The 17722-nt window shown below is 44.4% G+C and overlaps 1 protein-coding gene across 3 annotated transcripts in view; it reads right to left on the minus strand.

Annotated features, from left to right (window-relative positions):
- Positions 1 to 13208: 13208 nt before the first annotated feature.
- The window catches only part of CCM2 (CCM2 scaffold protein), a 371750-nt gene continuing 367236 nt past the window's right edge, over positions 13209 to 17722 (minus strand). For all 3 annotated transcript variants that reach the window (XM_085628570.1, XM_085628571.1, XM_085628569.1), the window contains one exon: positions 13209 to 15643. In XM_085628570.1, the coding sequence (XP_085484696.1) occupies positions 15363 to 15643 (281 nt within the window). In that variant the 3' untranslated portion in view covers positions 13209 to 15362. The remainder of the gene's footprint in view (positions 15644 to 17722) is intronic.

The following is a 17722-nucleotide window of genomic DNA, read 5'->3' on the forward strand; positions in this document are numbered from 1 at the left end:
GGAGTTTCGCTATATTCTGAAGATGGGAGACGACCGACTGCAAGATTGTGCCTTCAACAGTTAGTCATCAAGGTAGGGAAAGACTGGAACCCTTGACCTATGCAGGTGTGCTGCAACCACCACTATCACCTTGGTGTACACCCGAGGGGCGCTGGTAAAGCCAAAGAGGAGAACAACAAACTGATAATGCTTGTGGCCAACCATAAACTGTAGGTAAGGCCTGTGAACAGGCAGGACGAGGATGTGGAAGTAGGCGTCCTGCAAGTCCAACACTACCATCCACTCTCCAGGGTTGAGAACAGACAGAACCTGAGCCAATGTAAGCATCTTCAACTTCTTCTTCAGGAAAAAGTTGAGAGGGCACAGGTTTAGGGTACGGCAGGAAGGATGTCCTTTTTGGGCACCAGAAAGTAGTGGGAAAAGCAACCAAGACCAAATACTTACAATGCCAGGACCCTCTCAGTGCCTTCTCTGACCAAAAGGATCTGAACTTTCTGACAGAGTAACGAGAGATGGTCCTCCGTCAGCTGGTCGTGACAAGGTGGCATGGGTGGAGGGTTTTCCAGCAAGTGGATGGAGTAGCCCTGCTGGACAATTTGAAGTACCGATTGTTCGATGTTCTGGACTGCAGGTAATGGCAAATCCTGCCTCCCACCGGGCACCCAAGCTGGTAGGAGGGCAAACTAAAGGGAGGTGGGGGGTATATTGCGGACTAGCACAACCTCTGGCTGGTGGTCGACTGTGATCTGTGGGAACCATTTTAGCCATGAAAAGGCTAAGAAGGCTGTTGGCATTGATGCATGGGAGAGAAAGGATGCAACTGTTGGCTGCTACTGTAGCCACGGGAGGGGCAAAAGGCAGACTGGGTTTGGCAGGGGTCAGGGATAGGCCCAAATACCTGGCCCTAGCCCATCTGTCTTCAAAGCCCTCCAGCGCAGAGTCTGCCTTTTTGCCAAAAAGGCAAGAGCCTTCAATGGGCATGCCCATGAGGGAAGCCTGGCCATCCCATGAAAAAAAATCAATGGTTCTAAACCAGGTGTGATGTGCAAGTCCCACTGAAAGCAATCGCTCTGCCTAGCAAGTCTTTTGTGTCCAATCCACATCGAATAGTGAACTTTGCTGCATCTGGCAGCTCAGTATGGCTCGGGTCTCCTCCAAGACCAGAGACAGCACTTGCATAACCGAATATCACACAGTGTGGGTATATGGGCCCAATAGTCACGTGATTTTCATTACCGCAGTGCTGAGCTGACGGAAGACAACAGTCACTTGCCAAAGGTGTCCAGCCTTTTGGATACCCTATCCAGCGGAGTAGTAAGGAACACAACAGGGTTAACTCAGAAGGAGGAGGCTTGGACCACCAAGCTCTTTGGGTGAAGAAACTGGGGTCCCCAGAAGCAGGGCAATGGAGGCAGACAATTGTCCTGTGCAGAAGAGCAACTGTGCAGAGCTTGGACCAAGCCCCAAGCAGGATGCCTGTAAGGACTTCATTGCCACCGAAGGCAGCTGAAGGATGAGGTAATCAACTGCCCTCCACACCACCACTGCAAAAAAAGGGTCCCTCATCCGTAGCCACAGTGGGAGGAGAGACCAAGCCTATGTCTGGTGAGCTGTCCAAATCACTGGCCTCCACCAGTTCCTCATAAAAGTTGTCCTCTGGTTCGTTAAGGGGATTGTGGTCAAAGGAAAAGGGTACTGGCTTCGACTCAAAAGGCAAGGAACCGGGCAGTGCTGGAGTCTGCGTCGGATGACACCGATATGGCTCTGTACTGGAATCAGAGCTGATGATGGGGTACAGGAGGCGCTAGGAACAATGGCACTGTAACAGGCTTCACAGAAGGTCGCAGCCTCACAGGTGGCGCTGATCTGGATCCAGTACCAGATCCAAGGGGCCTGACTGGCACTTAGGGTAAATTCGCTGGTGGAAATGCAGTAAGGGCATCTTCTGAACCCATGGGATTCAAAGGCACACCCAGAGAGGTCTGACGGCCCAAATGTAAGGTGCATAGCCTAATAGAACTCTGAATTGGGCGGGTCACTCCGGCTCCTGTAAACACTTGGAGGCGCGGGGCGGTCCCAGGCACATGCTTGACTGTGGAATCAAGGTTTTGAATGTTGGCATCGTTCCTGCACCCAGTCAGAGGGCTTGGACCGGCGCAGTTAAATCAAAGCCATTCTTGGACTTTTTTCGCTTGTGGACTTACCCGTCAATTGTCAGTAGAGGCTCTGCACAACCAGGATCATAAAGGTTGTGGGGTCGTCTGACATCAGATAGCCTCAAAGAGTGTTCCCGCAGCATCTCCGGATTCATGGCGTGGCAGTATTCTCGGGTCTTGAAGTTGTGCGCCTGTTCTTAACACCACACAATGCTAGTGTGGATCGGTCATAGACATTTCCATGTGACAGGTACCAAAGGGTTTGAGACCCGCTGTTTTTTAAGGGGCATCCCTAGCACACCAGGAGAACAGTCTAAAAAAATAGAAATAGCTTTGACAAAACATCGAAAAAAGTCACTGGGGTGGCGCGTATATAGGCTCAGCGCACATTACTTTCGGCATGGAGACGAACAACGCCACCTCCATGAGCGCAGGGGTACTGTTCAAGAATTTCTGGATACCGTCTGACCCTTGTGTATAATTCTAAGGTAAGCAATCTGCAGCTACTTTGCTTAGTAGGTCTGCTATGTGTTACCTAGTGTATATCCATTCAGCTACATTTGAGATATTAACATTTAAGAAAGTGTTTCAGTGGGCATGAAGAGGTTAATGTTGGTAAAAAAGTTAGAGATATCTGGACTGTTGGTGCCCAGATATACTTTGCTTGACTCATTCAAAATGGATGAGAAAATCCTGATTGGTAGGTCACAATATGGAAAATATGTTGTGGCAGCCCTTACAGTACCTCGTAACTCGGGCCCAGAATCCTGGGAAAAAATCAAATGCCACATAAAGGGGCTGGCAAAGGCACACCGTGACCCCAGGGACATTTGAGAAGTCATCAGTGATGTCATTTCCCATTAAATGAGTGATGTAATATGTGAGGTAATGAGCAGTGCATGATGGCGGAGCAAGTTAAAATTAATTTATTAAACTGGAACTGGTGAAGTGCAGTGGTTTTTCAATGTAACTTTATCTCCCTTCAACACCTAATTATATCATCACTTTTGTTTTTTCCAGTAAACAAAAAAAATATATGGTACTTACCCTGTAAGCATCTGCTTGTAGTGCAATAGATTCACATACTATGCATACTCCTGCCATCTAGTGTTGGGCCAGAATGTCAACAACGTATTTTCCTTCCAAGAAGTTTGAGCCACAAGACCTATTGTGAATGCACCATTTGTCCAAAATGTAATAGCACACTTGCTCCCTCTCAGATTGTTTTCCTTCTGAAAGGGAGAGTTGTATGCGTGGAGTGCAATGTCTAAGACAGTGTAGTCGGCATAGTCAAGAAAGTTAAAGTACTTGGAGAATATCTATAAACATTGCTCACTTCCGGGAAGAAGGGTGGGTGCATGTGAATCTACAGTACTACACTCTACAAACAGATTGTTAAAGTGAAAGTAACATTTTCCATTCATAGGACGTGTCGCTGTACATACATATGCTCTCTGCATAGACAAAGCAGTCCCTCTCAAAAGCGGTGGCTAGTGAGTAGATGATGCAGATATTTGAAAGAGTGTTCTAAAGACAGCTTAGCCAAATGAAAGTTTGTTGACGTTGAAGGATGCCAACACGCTAATACTTAATTAAGGTATGTGGAGATGACCAAGTATCATCTTTACAAATATCTGTTAAAGGAATGTTACCCAGAAAGGCTAATATTGCATCCTTTTTGCATATTGAGTGGGTTGTAGGGGTGACAAGGAGTGTACGCTTAGCCTTGGTATAGTACGTTTATATATACTTAACTATACACCTAGCAATGCTATCTTTAGAGATAGCTGAACCCTATACGGTTTGACAGAAGCCACAAAAAGTTGAATAGACTTTTCTTTTCGAAGGGCTTAGTCCCATCATGTGTAGTAGATAAGCACTCTCTTTACACCTAGTGTGTGAAGTACGTGTTTTGCCATGGACTCTGGCTGTGGGCCTAAGGATAGGCAGCTCAATGGTTTGATTCATACAGAAGGATGTACAAACTTTAGGAAGAACTTTGGGGTTTGTCTGAATAACTACCAAGTCCATATGGACCTGAATAAAGTACTGTAATGAAAGAGCCTAAAGATCATGACTTCCTCTGGGGGGGGTGACTGCTAGAAAGAAAGCAATCTTCCAAGACAAGAAGCGTAGTTATCATGAGTACACAGGCTCAACGGGAGGACCCATGAGTCGTGTAAGAGCTACACTAAGATTTCAAGTAGGTGCTAGAGGTATCTTTTGAGGGATTACCCTCTTTGGCCTGCCACAAAGGCTTTAATGACTGGTATTCTAAACAGGGAAGAGTTTTGTTTAATTTGGAGGTATGGTGCAACTGCTATCTAAATGCAGGCATATAGAATTGTAGGCAAGGCCTGCCTTGTACAAGAGTAAGAGGTAGGACATAATGCCCTGTGACAAAACTTTAAGGTCGAACGGTTTAGAAATGCAGTAATGCATAAACCTTTTCCACTTTGCAGCATAGCAGGCACAGGTAGTAGGTTTGTCTGCTTCCCTCAAGATAGCTGTATCTTCCTCTGGGTCATTGAGATAGCAAAAATTTAGGACCCCAGGTGCCAAATTGCGAGGTTCAGTTGTCTGCGATCTGGGTGGCTGAGATCGTCCTGATTCTGAGTGGGATGGTTTGTGTATGTGAGAGATTCTTGTGAGTGTTTTTTGACATTTCAAGGTGAATGGAATATCAGGGCTGCTTGACCCAAGTTGGCGCCACTAGTATAAGCATATCCTCTCATCCTCTTTACTTAGAGGATGAGGGGGAGAAGTGGAAAAGTAAATGCAAATATACCAGATTTGGCATTTGTTTTTGGTTTTTTCTGGGCTGGTGAACTGGTGTATTGATGGAGCCCTCTACCATTGGAAGTACTTGTGGAGGGCTTGAGGGTGGTGTTCCCACTCCTGGACTTGTGGTCAGAGGCGGCCTGCACAGGTAAACGCGGTGGGGTACTCCACAGAATAAGTATAATTAAATAAATAAATAATACCTATTCCGTCGTTTGTTGACTCCCCCCCACCCCCCCCCCAACCGCACCCTGCTCCACCCCACTGTACTTACCTGTGCCAGCCGCCGCTGCTTGTGGATGCATTCTGCTGAGCAGTTATGCCCACCTCAACCAATTCTTGTCCCATTTTTCGGTGGGCCTCTGGTAGGTGCGTTACCATCTCCTCCATCTCTTCCTAGTGGCATCCATTGTACCTGGAAAAGAGGCCCACCAACTTGGCAATACGCTTAAGTGTAGATTCTCCAAGTGCTACCCGCTTGCCTGCCACCTCAATCTTCTTAGACTCCTTATCAGGCGGGGAAACATCCCCCACGGCCTGAGCAGAGGCTCTTTTATGGGCAGTGTGAACTACCGGAGAGATTGGGACTATCTGCCCCAAAATACAAGTTTAACCATCTGGAGTGGGTTTGAGGTTTTGTTTTCTATGCGTGCGCCTACCACTCTAGCCTTCACATTTGCATATGGTGAAGCTTCGCTGCTCTCTGAATCACTGCACGATGTGCAGAAGTAAGTTCTGGTGGGGATGGCTTGACGGCTACGGTTCCAATTCAGGGTAAACCTGAGGTTCCCACTGCAGGAAGGAGTGTGGCACCGCTGCCAGGGCGACTGACTCCGGAATCTGGGAATCACGGTTCGATCCCCGGCGCAGGCGGCAGATTAGCCCAGCACAATGTGACTCTGGGCAATAGCTTACTTAATCTTCCCGACAGCCCCCAGCGCCTAGAGACCCTTACGGGCGATTGTTCGCGCTTTACAAATGTGGATTATTATTATTATTATAACTCTCCCAAGGGGCTTCTCCTGCTGAGGCCTGAATAGTTCCTCATATGAGTCCTGAGGGTAATGAGAACTGCCTGGATTGAAGTATGAATTATGGAGTTGCAGTGAAGGCAAGTGTGGTGCAAATGGTCGTGGGTGAGTGGGTATGGGCTAGGTTAAGGTGTAGGGTTGTAGCAATGTCTCAAACCCTTTGTCACTGGAACCAAGCTGTACCCGGCTGATGAACCCCTAACTAAGGCTAACAGGCATTGGGCTGCTTGTGTTCCGATTCAGGGAGGATCTAGCTTGGCAGTTCGTGCTGGAATTGTCCTATGGGGCAGGGTCAAGACTCATTTGCATATAGCTGGGTCCACACTTAGTGGCATGGTGTGCAAAATAACGAAGGATGGGGATGCGGCACGACTAATTACCAGTGACTGAGATTAGTTCAAGCATTCCACCCAGAAATGTTTTGTACACTTATTGTGCCAAGCCCTATTGGGGCTTCAGGGCCTAGAAAGGGGAACATGTGGCTTCTCCTTGAAAGCAAAGCATCTTTTCTTGGGGATGCAGCCAAGTCCTGGTGTTGTTGGTTTGGCAAGAATTGTGCTCATGTTTGGGTGGATGAATATCTTATTTGGCTTCTTATCTAGCACGTCTTCTTAGACGGGCGCGCCAAAGGCAAGCCAGTCTGCGCCCGTCCACGTCCGTCTCGCGCCCAGCGCCATGATTCCTGGTCGATCTTGCCCCATTAGATACAGCAGGCTGGAGCTGTTGGCCTGTGATCGAGGTTGGTGTAAATTACACAATTTAACCCCATTAGGTAAGACCGACTGTGCAAACTGCTTGTTTCACATGGGTGGCCTGAAGGAGGAAAAAACAGGGGAGAGGGAGGGTAGTATGTCGAAAGCTTCTGAAGATAGGCTGAATGTTCCCCCCCCACCAACTGTTAAATAAGGTGGTTGGTTATCACCCGGATGTCCAGGAACAATACTTCCAATGTATGTTGCTTAATGTTCGCTCTTTGAGCAAACATAAGTACCAAATCGAAGATATAATTCAAAACACCAATATCGACATGATGTTCCTGACTGAGACATGGGCAGATAAAGCCTCATGTCCAGATTGGAACATAGCCCTTCCTCAAGGATACGTGGTGGCATCACATAACAGAGAAGGTGGAAAAGGGGGGGGGCATTGCAATCATTCACTGAGAGTACATTAACCTACGGATACAACCCATCCAAGATCTCTCAGCAGAAGCCCTGCATTTCATCATTACTAGAAATAATGTCACTAATCTTCAGGGTCTTTTACTCTATCGTCCTCCCGGCCCAAAAGTAGGATTTGCTCAATCATTGATGACCTACCTAGAATCCCAAACAGATCAAGGCTCATTCCTGTTGCTTGGCGACTTTAATTTCCATCTAGAGCTGGGGGAAAATGCTGACATGGAAAAACTTCTTGACACTCTCACTACATTTAGGCTTGCCCAGCTGGTTGCTGAATCCACTCACCAGGCGGGTCACACCCTGGATGGTATCTTTTCGAATGACCCCAATATAGATGTGGAAAAAGTTACCCCTTTAATTTGGACTGACCACCATGCAATTTTGTTTCGGATCAGATTTCCTCTTCCACCATCACAAAAACAAATAAAATCTACGAAAGTCTTGACTCGACGGTGGAATAAAGTTAATGCCGAGGATCTCTTAGCGGCCCTTAATTCAGGTCCGGGATTACTACCTCAAGATTGCAACACGGCTGCTCTTAATATCAATGACTGGTTACAGTCAGCGGCTGATCAGGTAGCTCCTGTAAGATGGTCTACCATTAGAAAGCATAAGCCAACCTCCCCCTGGTACAACTCCCAGCTTAAAGCTATTAAGGTTAATTGTAGAACTGCTGAACGTAAATGGCGGCAGGAATATGATACATCCGCAAAAGTGATATATAATACTGCCCTTAAAGACTACAAGATGGCCATTATTGAGGCAAAAAAGATGTTTTTTGCAAACAAAATTGATGAAGCAGGTAACTCCGCTAGAGAGTTATTTAAAACAATTAATCTACTCTCTAAAGCCCAGCTGGGCTCCGCCTTTCATCCAGACCAAAATCTGTGTAACAAGATGGCCATATTCTTTCAAAAGAAGGTTCAAGACATCTATAACGACCTTTCGCAGATTTGCCCACTCCCAGACAAAGGGCAAGAATCAACAGTGACAGTGAGTTCACCTTTTGAGGAACTGGCTAGCTTCCCCGCGATTGGTTCAGAGGAAGTCGGTGATATTCTTCTTTCCCTAAAATCAGGATTATCTACTGATCCTTGTCCTGTCACTATGCTGCATCAGATCGCAGGCAGAATAGGGGAGGTGTTAGCCCCACTGCTAAACCAGATTGTAGAACTTGGCACATTTCCGCTTTGCTGGAAGAGGGCAATTATCAAGCCGATATTGAAGAAGGCCACGCTTGATCCTACTGAGCCAAAGAATTATCGGCCGATTGCCGGATTACCCATTATGGCCAAAATCATAGAAAAATCAATGAATAAAACGTTGACCGACTATCTGGAAACAAATGAAGTATTGGATAAAGCCCAACACGGTTTCAGACCAAGCCATTCAACTGAATCTGCCCTCATAGTTGTCACAGAAGAGATTCGTAGAACCATAGATCAGGGGGGAAACGCAATCTTGGTTCTATTGGACCTGTCGGCAGCCTTCGACACTGTGAACCACACAGTGCTGGTCCAACGACTCCATGAGGTGGGCATCAAGGGCATAGCATTGTCTCTCCTGTCTTCCTTCTTGGATGGAAGAGTTCAGAACCTGAGCTGGGAGGGTCTGCAGTCGGAGAGTTTCTCTCTGCCATGTGGGGTACCTCAGGGCTCTGCCTTGTCACCCACACTTTTTAATATTTATATGCTGCCATTGGCCACCCTGATCAGGAGGCATGGTTTTGAGTTTACAGCTTACGCCGATGATTCTCAGCTTATTGTCTCTATGGCTAAACATTCTGAGAACACGGCGGTCAGGTTCCATGCCTGCCTAGAGGAGATTATAGCCTGGATGAATCATAGCTACCTTAAGATAAACACCGATAAAACAGAAGTTATGGAATTCGGCCAGGGACAACCCCGCTGGGACGCCTCATGGTGGCCTACGATGGCTGGACAGTGCCCTACTCCGGCGTCCAACAGCCTTACCTCCTCTTGTTTTTCCCTGATTAAAACTCTAAAGAAGATCTTTCCTTTTATCAGGAAGGAACAACAGAAACTAGTGGTGGCGGCCCTCCTGCTTTCAAAGTTGGATTACTGTAATGGCCTATTTTTGGGAATTGACAAGACGCAAATGAATAGGCTTCAATCACTACAGAATGCTGGTGCCCGATTGCTTTTGGATATACCTAGAGGTAAACCCACCTCTGAGGCTATCCGAACCTTACATTGGCTCCCAATGCAGCATCGGGTCGAATTTAAGGCTCTATGTCTTGTCCATAAGGCGCTTTACGGAGGTGGGGCAGGGGTTATGCGCACATTATTTAGATCTTACATCCAAGCCCGACCATTACGATCGGGTAACCTGAAACTTCTCTGCTTGGATAGGATTAGGAGAGTGAGATGGGGTGGCAGAGCGTTCTCACACCGTGCCGCTCTACTATGGAACCTACTGCCTGTAACCTTGCGGCTGCAACCTAACAGATTGGCGTTTAGAAAAGCCTTGAAAACTCTGCTGTTCACCAGAACATAGTTACAGGTGATAGGCCTGTTGGCTCCACTAGGTTCTTACCCTTTTCAGCACCAAGACGCCACGGCATTCGAGCGCTTTATAAGCATATATCCTATCCTATCCTATATCCTAGACTCCTTGTCAGAAAATATATTTTCTCAAAGTAGAGCATCCTATCACTCCTGTTTTATATTTTCTTCCAAAGGTGCATATTCCAAAGGTGCATAAAAAGACTGTTCCTATCCCTGGACGTCCAATCATTTCAGCACAGAAAAGTCTGCTTGAAAATGTGTCTAAATATGTAGACTTTTTTCTTCAACCTCATGTAACCTCATTACCTTCTTACGCTAGGGATACTACAGACTTTCTGAGCAAACTTGATAAAGTTATTTGGCATTCCGGATTTTTACTTATAGTTATGGACATTGAGTCCCTTTATATTAGTATCAATCATTTGGATGGATTGTCAGCTACCAAATATTTTTTGGACAAAAGGGATATTGGCATGAAAGAACATAAGGATATGCTAATTCAAATGACAGAGATGTGTTTGAATAACAACTTTTTTTCTTTTGATCAAACAATTTATCAACAGCTTAGTGGTGTGGCTATGGGGGCATGCTTCTCTCCCTGTTATTCATGTCTCCACGCGGGCTGGTGGGAAGAGCATGTCCTCATGGCCACACACAGGGAGCTGTATGAACATGTTGCATATTACTGGCGCTATATAGACGATGTTTGTTTAATTTGGAATGGAACATATGAGAAGGCTCAGGATTTTATCAACATCATTAATCAAAATGAGCTTAATTTAAAATTTACTGCTCATATTAGCGATACAAGTGTAGAATTTCATGATACACATATATATCGACAACAATCTAATCCATACCAAATTACATCGCAAACAAACTGCTGGTAACTCTATTTTACATGCAGGGAGTACACCCCCCCACCATCTGATCAAAAGCATCCCGTATGGCGAATTCTTGCGGATTCGGCCGCATCTGTAGTTCAGCTAGTGACACACACACATGTCAGCAGGAGGCTCTCTCTAGATTTTTGAGCAGAGGCTATAAAATTACACAATTGACTTTGGCTTTGGAGAAAGCCAATAAACATCCAAGAGAAGATCTGCTCAAACCTAGGGAAACTATCAATAGTGTGGATGCAGAGCTTACAGAGAACATTTTTTAAGACAAACGGCAAATAAGGTTAATAACTACTTTTAGCGTACAGGAACAAAAGATTCGAAAAATAATCTACTCCCAATGGCCAATTGTACTCACTGACATTACTTTGGGGTCTATTTTACCGGCCTTACCTGATATCACTTTCAGGAGGGCTCCCTCATTGAGGGATGCCTTGGTCAAATCGAGTCCTGAAATTCTCCCCAAACGATCATGGTTGGTTAGTAAGGGTTTCCATAAATGCACTTCATGCCGCGCATGCACTTTGCTTATAACATGACTCATTATGTGACGGCTTTTAGCGACAAAAAAGTTGAGATTAAGGATTACCTGACTTGCCGTACAGAATTTGCGGTTTACATATGTGGCCTAGCATATATAGGTAGTAGTAAACTTCCTGTACATAAGCGTGTTCTTCAACATATCAGGGCTATTGTCAATTCGGATGCTAGTTATCCGGTTGCCCGGCACTTCAAGCTAGTCCATCATAATCAGTTGAAAGACTTTACTTATTCTGTGCTTGGTGCCGTTCCCAACCCCGGCCAGGGAGGGAACAGAGAGAAAAAATTAAGGCAACTAGAGACACACTTTATTTTAGCCCTCGATACTAAGATGCCGAATAGACTTAACACCAATGAAGATATGCATAATTTTTTATAAAATTTCTATAAACTTTATAAATTTTATAAATTTTTGCCAGTTTTGTTTTGTCTCTTCTTCTCTGTAGCTTATACATATCGTTATATGAATGTGCCTTTATATACTAGTCCTTTTTCTGATCATTTCCAATTCTGACCAATTATTTAGACAATTCGAAGATTTTACATCTTTTCGAATTGTGTGATGTTGACTCATATGAAAAAGTAGTTCTTTTAGGGAATCAGCTGCTGCTATGTAACTTTACTATTTTTGCACATTAGATATTTTGCACATTTGCACATATTCTCTTTTTCTCCTTTTTTTATAATTCGGCATTCTTCTGTTTCTGATACAATATAAAGCATTGATAAATCTATTTTTTTATTATATGCTTTTAAAAGGTGTTTATGAATTATATCAATTCCATTACATGTTGAGCGGTTTTAATGTATTTATGTATAATTTTATTGTGTGATCACGTGCTATAATATCAATGTCCTCTCCCACTTTATAAAAAAAGAAATTGTATTGGTATGGTATTAATTTATTGATGAGCAATTAGCTAGGTGCACTTGCACTTTACATATGACATTATCCATATTGATATTTGTATTTATATTCAATAGTCCATTTACTGAATATTTATGCATTTGCATTTTATCAATTTTATAATGGCGGGTTGACAACTATATGATTGAAATTAGCACTGCCACTTTAGTTACATATTTACATTGATATTCTCATGCTCATGGGATTTATTTTATCTCCCAAACATAGTGTCATTGTAATGACATATTTCTGATTGATTTTGTTAGCCTCTTAACCATCTTTTAACTATTGGAAATGGTGCCGATATTTAGTCTGTTTTTTATTATTATTCACGGTGTTCACTTGTGTCGATAGGCAGTTGAGCATGTTTTCTGCCTTTTTTATTCAAATTGCCTTTAGATCACGAGACACGTCATGTGATCAAGCTCGCGCGATGCGAGCGAAACGCGTCATGGCAGGCACTATGCCTGATCATCTGGTGGCGATTTTCTACCAATAAATGATTTCACTGTTAAGTGAACTTTGGCCATAACATTTTAAAGATATGTTTGAAATTCATCTGAAAATCACTTTAATGTAAAAACAACCCCATGAAATTAATTTACCAGTAATAGTAAGCCCCGCAAACCAGAATTTGGACACCAGCCATCCAAGCCACAACTAATACAATGCTCATCGCCTCACCCACAAGGCAATAGGTCACATCACAAAGGATCCTACAATTGACATCACATAAGTCCTTACCATTAACATTATCAATGAAACAACCTCAGATACAGTCTGCTTTTTTTCTTTGAGTAGGTGAGGTTATTTAATAATGATGCACTGTCAGGTGCTCTTTTTTATTGAGGTCATAGGCACTGCATCTGGTGAGTTATCTTTTGCATGGCTGGTGTGTAATGTATAGTGCCATCACATTGCTGCTTGTAGAACATGTGTTTTTAGCAGACCCTGCCTTTAACTCTTCGCAGGTGTCCAACACTCCTTAGGTGGCCAACTCATGCTCTGCATACTAAAATGTAGCCACTTTTGCTATGTAATTGCAACGTTTTGGGCAGATTGGGTAAATCGCACCAAAGTTATAAGCAACCCGAAGAAAAAAAACTGACCTAAATATAACTACACATTACACGGGTCTAAAATGTGTACACGCCGCAATAAAAAAATAATTGATATACATAAAAGTATATAGATTCACAGACAATGTGATAGGACATTTATTTTGCGGCACAGTAAAGGAATGGTTAAGGGCACATTAACTGGAAAAGCAAACGTGTACAGTCATGTAGCTTCCTCTGTGAACTGTGAAATGTGTGATATTACACTGTAAACTGAAACTTCCTTTGTTTATGCCACATTGCTTTGCACAGTAAATAAAACAGTTATCTGACTGTTTAGCATCAAATACAAATTTAGTGGGGGCATTTAAATCTCATTAACATGTCATTCATTTATATATGTGTGGATTGAATATCTACCTACATACACAAATAGAAACATGTGTACACATACACACACGTTTCTTTAACATGACTTTCTTACCAACTTTAAGTTTTGAGTTGAACCCCTTTTTAAGATTTTCTAATCGCAGGATTTCAAGAGGGCTCTCGGGTTAGAGCTTACCGAAAAGCATAAATGCAACTTTATCCACTATGCAAGAAAATGAAAATGGGTGGAAAAACAGAGTTCCAAGAACGAGCATAACAAGTAGGCAATACTTTAAATATTACCTTGCTCACCACCTTCTGCATCTGCTCGGGGTACAGTGCTACCAGGTCTTTTCAATACTGGCCCCAGGTCAACCGCTGACACACAGAATGCATCTGCAACCACTGGAAACGCACGCCACACCTATGGACTTATGCAGAAGACCGAAGCCCACCCACATGAAGCACAAAGGCTTGATCCACACCAGCCAGTATCATAATCTAAACAAACCTAGGACTGTTGAAGGAAAATGGTACATGCGAAATTATCAGCTTCCTGTGTGAGGTCTTCCACTCCACAAGAGATGGGAAAACAATGGAGACCTTAAAGTTACAGAGAAAGGCATTAACATCCTACAAAAGGACAAAAGTTTCAAAACCACTTCTTTACTCGCCACCCCTCCTCCAACATCTAGCTTGAATTACAAGGCAAGCACCTGAGTCTTTCTAGAGTTCGAATACTCCCCTTCAACCTGCATTGTTAAAGCATTATAAAAGCAAATGTAATATAGGTTTCCACCACACTTTCTAGCAACCTTGGTTAATGTTTGACATTGTGTTGCAAGTCACTGACAATTTAAACGTTTAAAACTTAATCCTCTTTATTCCCCATTTGCTTGACAGTTTTTCTTTATGTTACCTACAGGTTACCTTCATGAAACCAAGCCCTACTCTTTCTCATCACAGTCCTATCAACCCATGACCAGAAGTGGGACGAGGAAGAGTGGCAAGGTGCCAAAAGAGTGTAGAGCATAAGAATTGGCTAGGCGACGAGGATGAAACTATAAAAGTATCAGCAGAGTGTCAGTAAAATTGTATACACTATTTTCCAGGTCATCCCAATGTGCAATACCTTTCATTAGGAAGTGTGACAGCATGAAGCCCACTGTATTTTTGAAGGCACAACGTGACAAAACAACGATAATGTAAATATATAATTCTCACTTCCTCACGCAATCAGACAAAAAGTAAAAAAAGAAAAAAAATACATGCCATAGTGAAGCCTTGTGACAGCACTGCCATCCTTCAAGTTCGCAAATGTGTAACAATGCCAGCAATCGGTTTAAATTATTCACATTGTGATAAAACTTCATTTTTTTCGCCTTTTCATTTTCTTTAAAAAAAAGTTTCAGAGTAAAACCTGATGTGCAAAACTGTGAACTCATGGTTGGAGTCTAATGATCTCTTGTCGGGTGCGTCCTGCGCTCTGCGTTATATCGTCTTCCACTGCATGACTTGCCCTACCTTAAGAACACTGCTATGGAGGAGAGTTTCTTCATCACCACCCATGAAAAAGAAAAAACAAGGTCCTGGAAATAAGTCCTACTAAACGATCGAATGTCAGTTGGCTTTTCACATGACATCTGATGCCACTGTGTGAGGAAACCCCTGCCCCAGAACACACATGCTCGCACTCCTTCACAGTAAAAGGAACCAAGCACAGATGGCCAAGAGCCGAAGTCGCAGAGGAGCATGTGTCCAGAGATGAGCGGCCATCGCTGACTGGCTTCTTCCCTTGAACACGCAGACGGACTAGACAATAGCAGCAGTGGCAATCCAGTGAGAGACATCAGAGAGCTGTTGAGGGGGAGGGTTGATGCAAATGACAGGTAGACCCCTCCCCCATTGGCCCTCAAGATGAATCCTGATCCATGCTGCACCCAAGGGCTTCAATGTCATTGCTGATGTCTGTGATCATTCGGTCCCACTCGTCACCCTCCGAAGGCACAGACTGGTCGTCCGAGCCACCAGCTGCCCCATTCCCATTAGTCGTGGAGTTGGAAGCTGTGCTCATCGTCCGCCGGTATCGCCCAAAACTGTCCGTGATGATGCCCCGGCCATCCTTCACACCAATGGTTTCTAAGAAGTTTTCAAAGTGTTGGCTGTCCTTTTCTGGAATGAACGGTCGGAGGCCTGAGTGGCAAAGTAAAATGAGTAGAGGGAGGAATGGTCACTTCCAAGCAAATTACATGGAAAAGCAAACAATTTATATTCTTGCCAACTTAAGCAGATTACAGAAAGCGACACAGTAACAAGCATGAAAACAAAAGTTACTTACCTTCACTAACACTCTTTTTGATGGCAACTATCTGCCAACACCTCACCTTTAGAATATCTTCAGGTGCCAGGCAGGTTCTGGAGAACTTCAAAGGCAGTACTCGTGCAGGTCAGCAGGTGGCGTCACGCAGCTCAGCATATAAGTGCCACCCCTGCAAGCTGAGTTTTTTGTCTCTTTCCCTTTCTGCGCCCTCAGACACGGAGCGTAAAACAACAGTGGGTAACAATGTGCCAATCTCCAATTTAGGACCTTTTTAGAAGTGAAACAGAAAGGGACTTTGCTGGGCTAAGAAGAGAACAAACAGTAAAACATCAGAAAGTTTGGCTTCTAAGAAGTCAGTCTCTTGGACACCTTACTAGGCAAAATATTTGTCCCAGCACATAGCGTAAATGGACTTTATAAGCAGGGTATTGGGAAGCAAGGAATGCATTAAACTGCAACCTTTCAATCTCCTTGTGCGGAGAAGTCTATGGTGGAGATTATCGGAGATTAGGATGCAAGACTCTGCCCTGCACTGAGAAGGGAGGTCTTCCCGAAGCGGATGCCTGATCAGAGGGAGATTGCTCAAGCTCCCACACTGATCTGACCCAGACTGGGGCAATGAAAATGACTTGGATGTGGCATTTTCAGACCTTCAGAACCCAAGGTAGAAGACTTTCAGGAGTCCCTCACTCTATTCCAGCTTAAATGAGTTTCGCTAACGGGTGCCCTGGAGGAAATTCCGATGAGTAAAATTGCTGACAGTGCCTTCCCAACAAAGGAGACCAGATTTAAGCAGGGCTCCCCAAGAGTTTGAAGACATCCTGCACCACCTCAGGATAAGGACACCACTTGTGATCTGCCAAATGATCTCTGCTCATTTTCTCTTCTCTGACATTCAGAGACTCTGCCAGGTGGTTGGAAAGCAGGAAGATGTTCTGTTGCCACCTCCTGAGGTGCAGGGCTTCCTTACACAGGGCCCAGGACCCCCTCAAACCTTGCTTGCTGTAGTACCACATGGCGGTAGTGTTGTCTATGAAGATCTTTGGATGGAAGGCAGGAAGGCTTTGAGGACCAAGCAGATAGACCGACCAAAGCTCCAGTAGGATGATGTGAAGAAGACTCACCACCAGAGACCACTGATCTTAGGTGAGCACCCACCCCATCAGTGATGTCTCTGTCACAACTGTGAGATCCGGGAAGGGAGAGTGTCATATCTCTGATCAGATTAGCACTTGACAACCAGCACTGCAGATCCGAAGCCATCCCATTTGAGACTTGAATGGAGTCAAAGAGGTAGCCTTGATGCAATGCCCACTGGGATCTGAAGCTCCATTGCAGGGCTCGTATTCACACCTGGCATTGTGAATAAAGCAAAGAGGCCTCAGAGTCATTTTCATCAAGATCACAACACTGGAATCATTTTGAATGACCTGGACTCGCTACTGTGGAGGAAAAGACTTGAATACATTGTGTAAAGATTTGCCCCAATGAATGGAAGTCTACATGTGTGGCTCAGGTGGAAATATTCTCATTGACGGTGAAACTCTATGTCAAGAGGTGTTCGACAATGGACTGTGGTGAGCCAGCTTTCAGCAGCCAGAAGTCGAGGTACAGGAATACATAGGCAACTAACCCCCGTAGATGGGCCACGACTACTGTCATCACTTTACATGAGGGGCCCGAGGTAAGCCCAAAGGTGAGCACAGCAAACTGAAATTATTCTAGGCCCACTTTGAACCGCAGGTCATGACTGTGGGCCTGGAGGATGGGTATATGGAAATACATGACCTTCAAGTCCAGGGACACCATCTAGTCTCCAGCGTATAGATCTGAGCCATGATGACCATTTTTAATGTATCCTTTGCAGAAATAAATCAATAGACAAAGGTTCAGGACAGGCGTGAGGCCCCCATCTTTTTTCGTAATGAGGTAGTGTAAATAGAATCGCTTGC

The sequence above is a fragment of the Triturus cristatus genome, chromosome 10 (assembly GCF_964204655.1).
Source record: "Triturus cristatus chromosome 10, aTriCri1.1, whole genome shotgun sequence".
Classification (NCBI taxonomy): domain Eukaryota; kingdom Metazoa; phylum Chordata; class Amphibia; order Caudata; family Salamandridae; genus Triturus; species Triturus cristatus.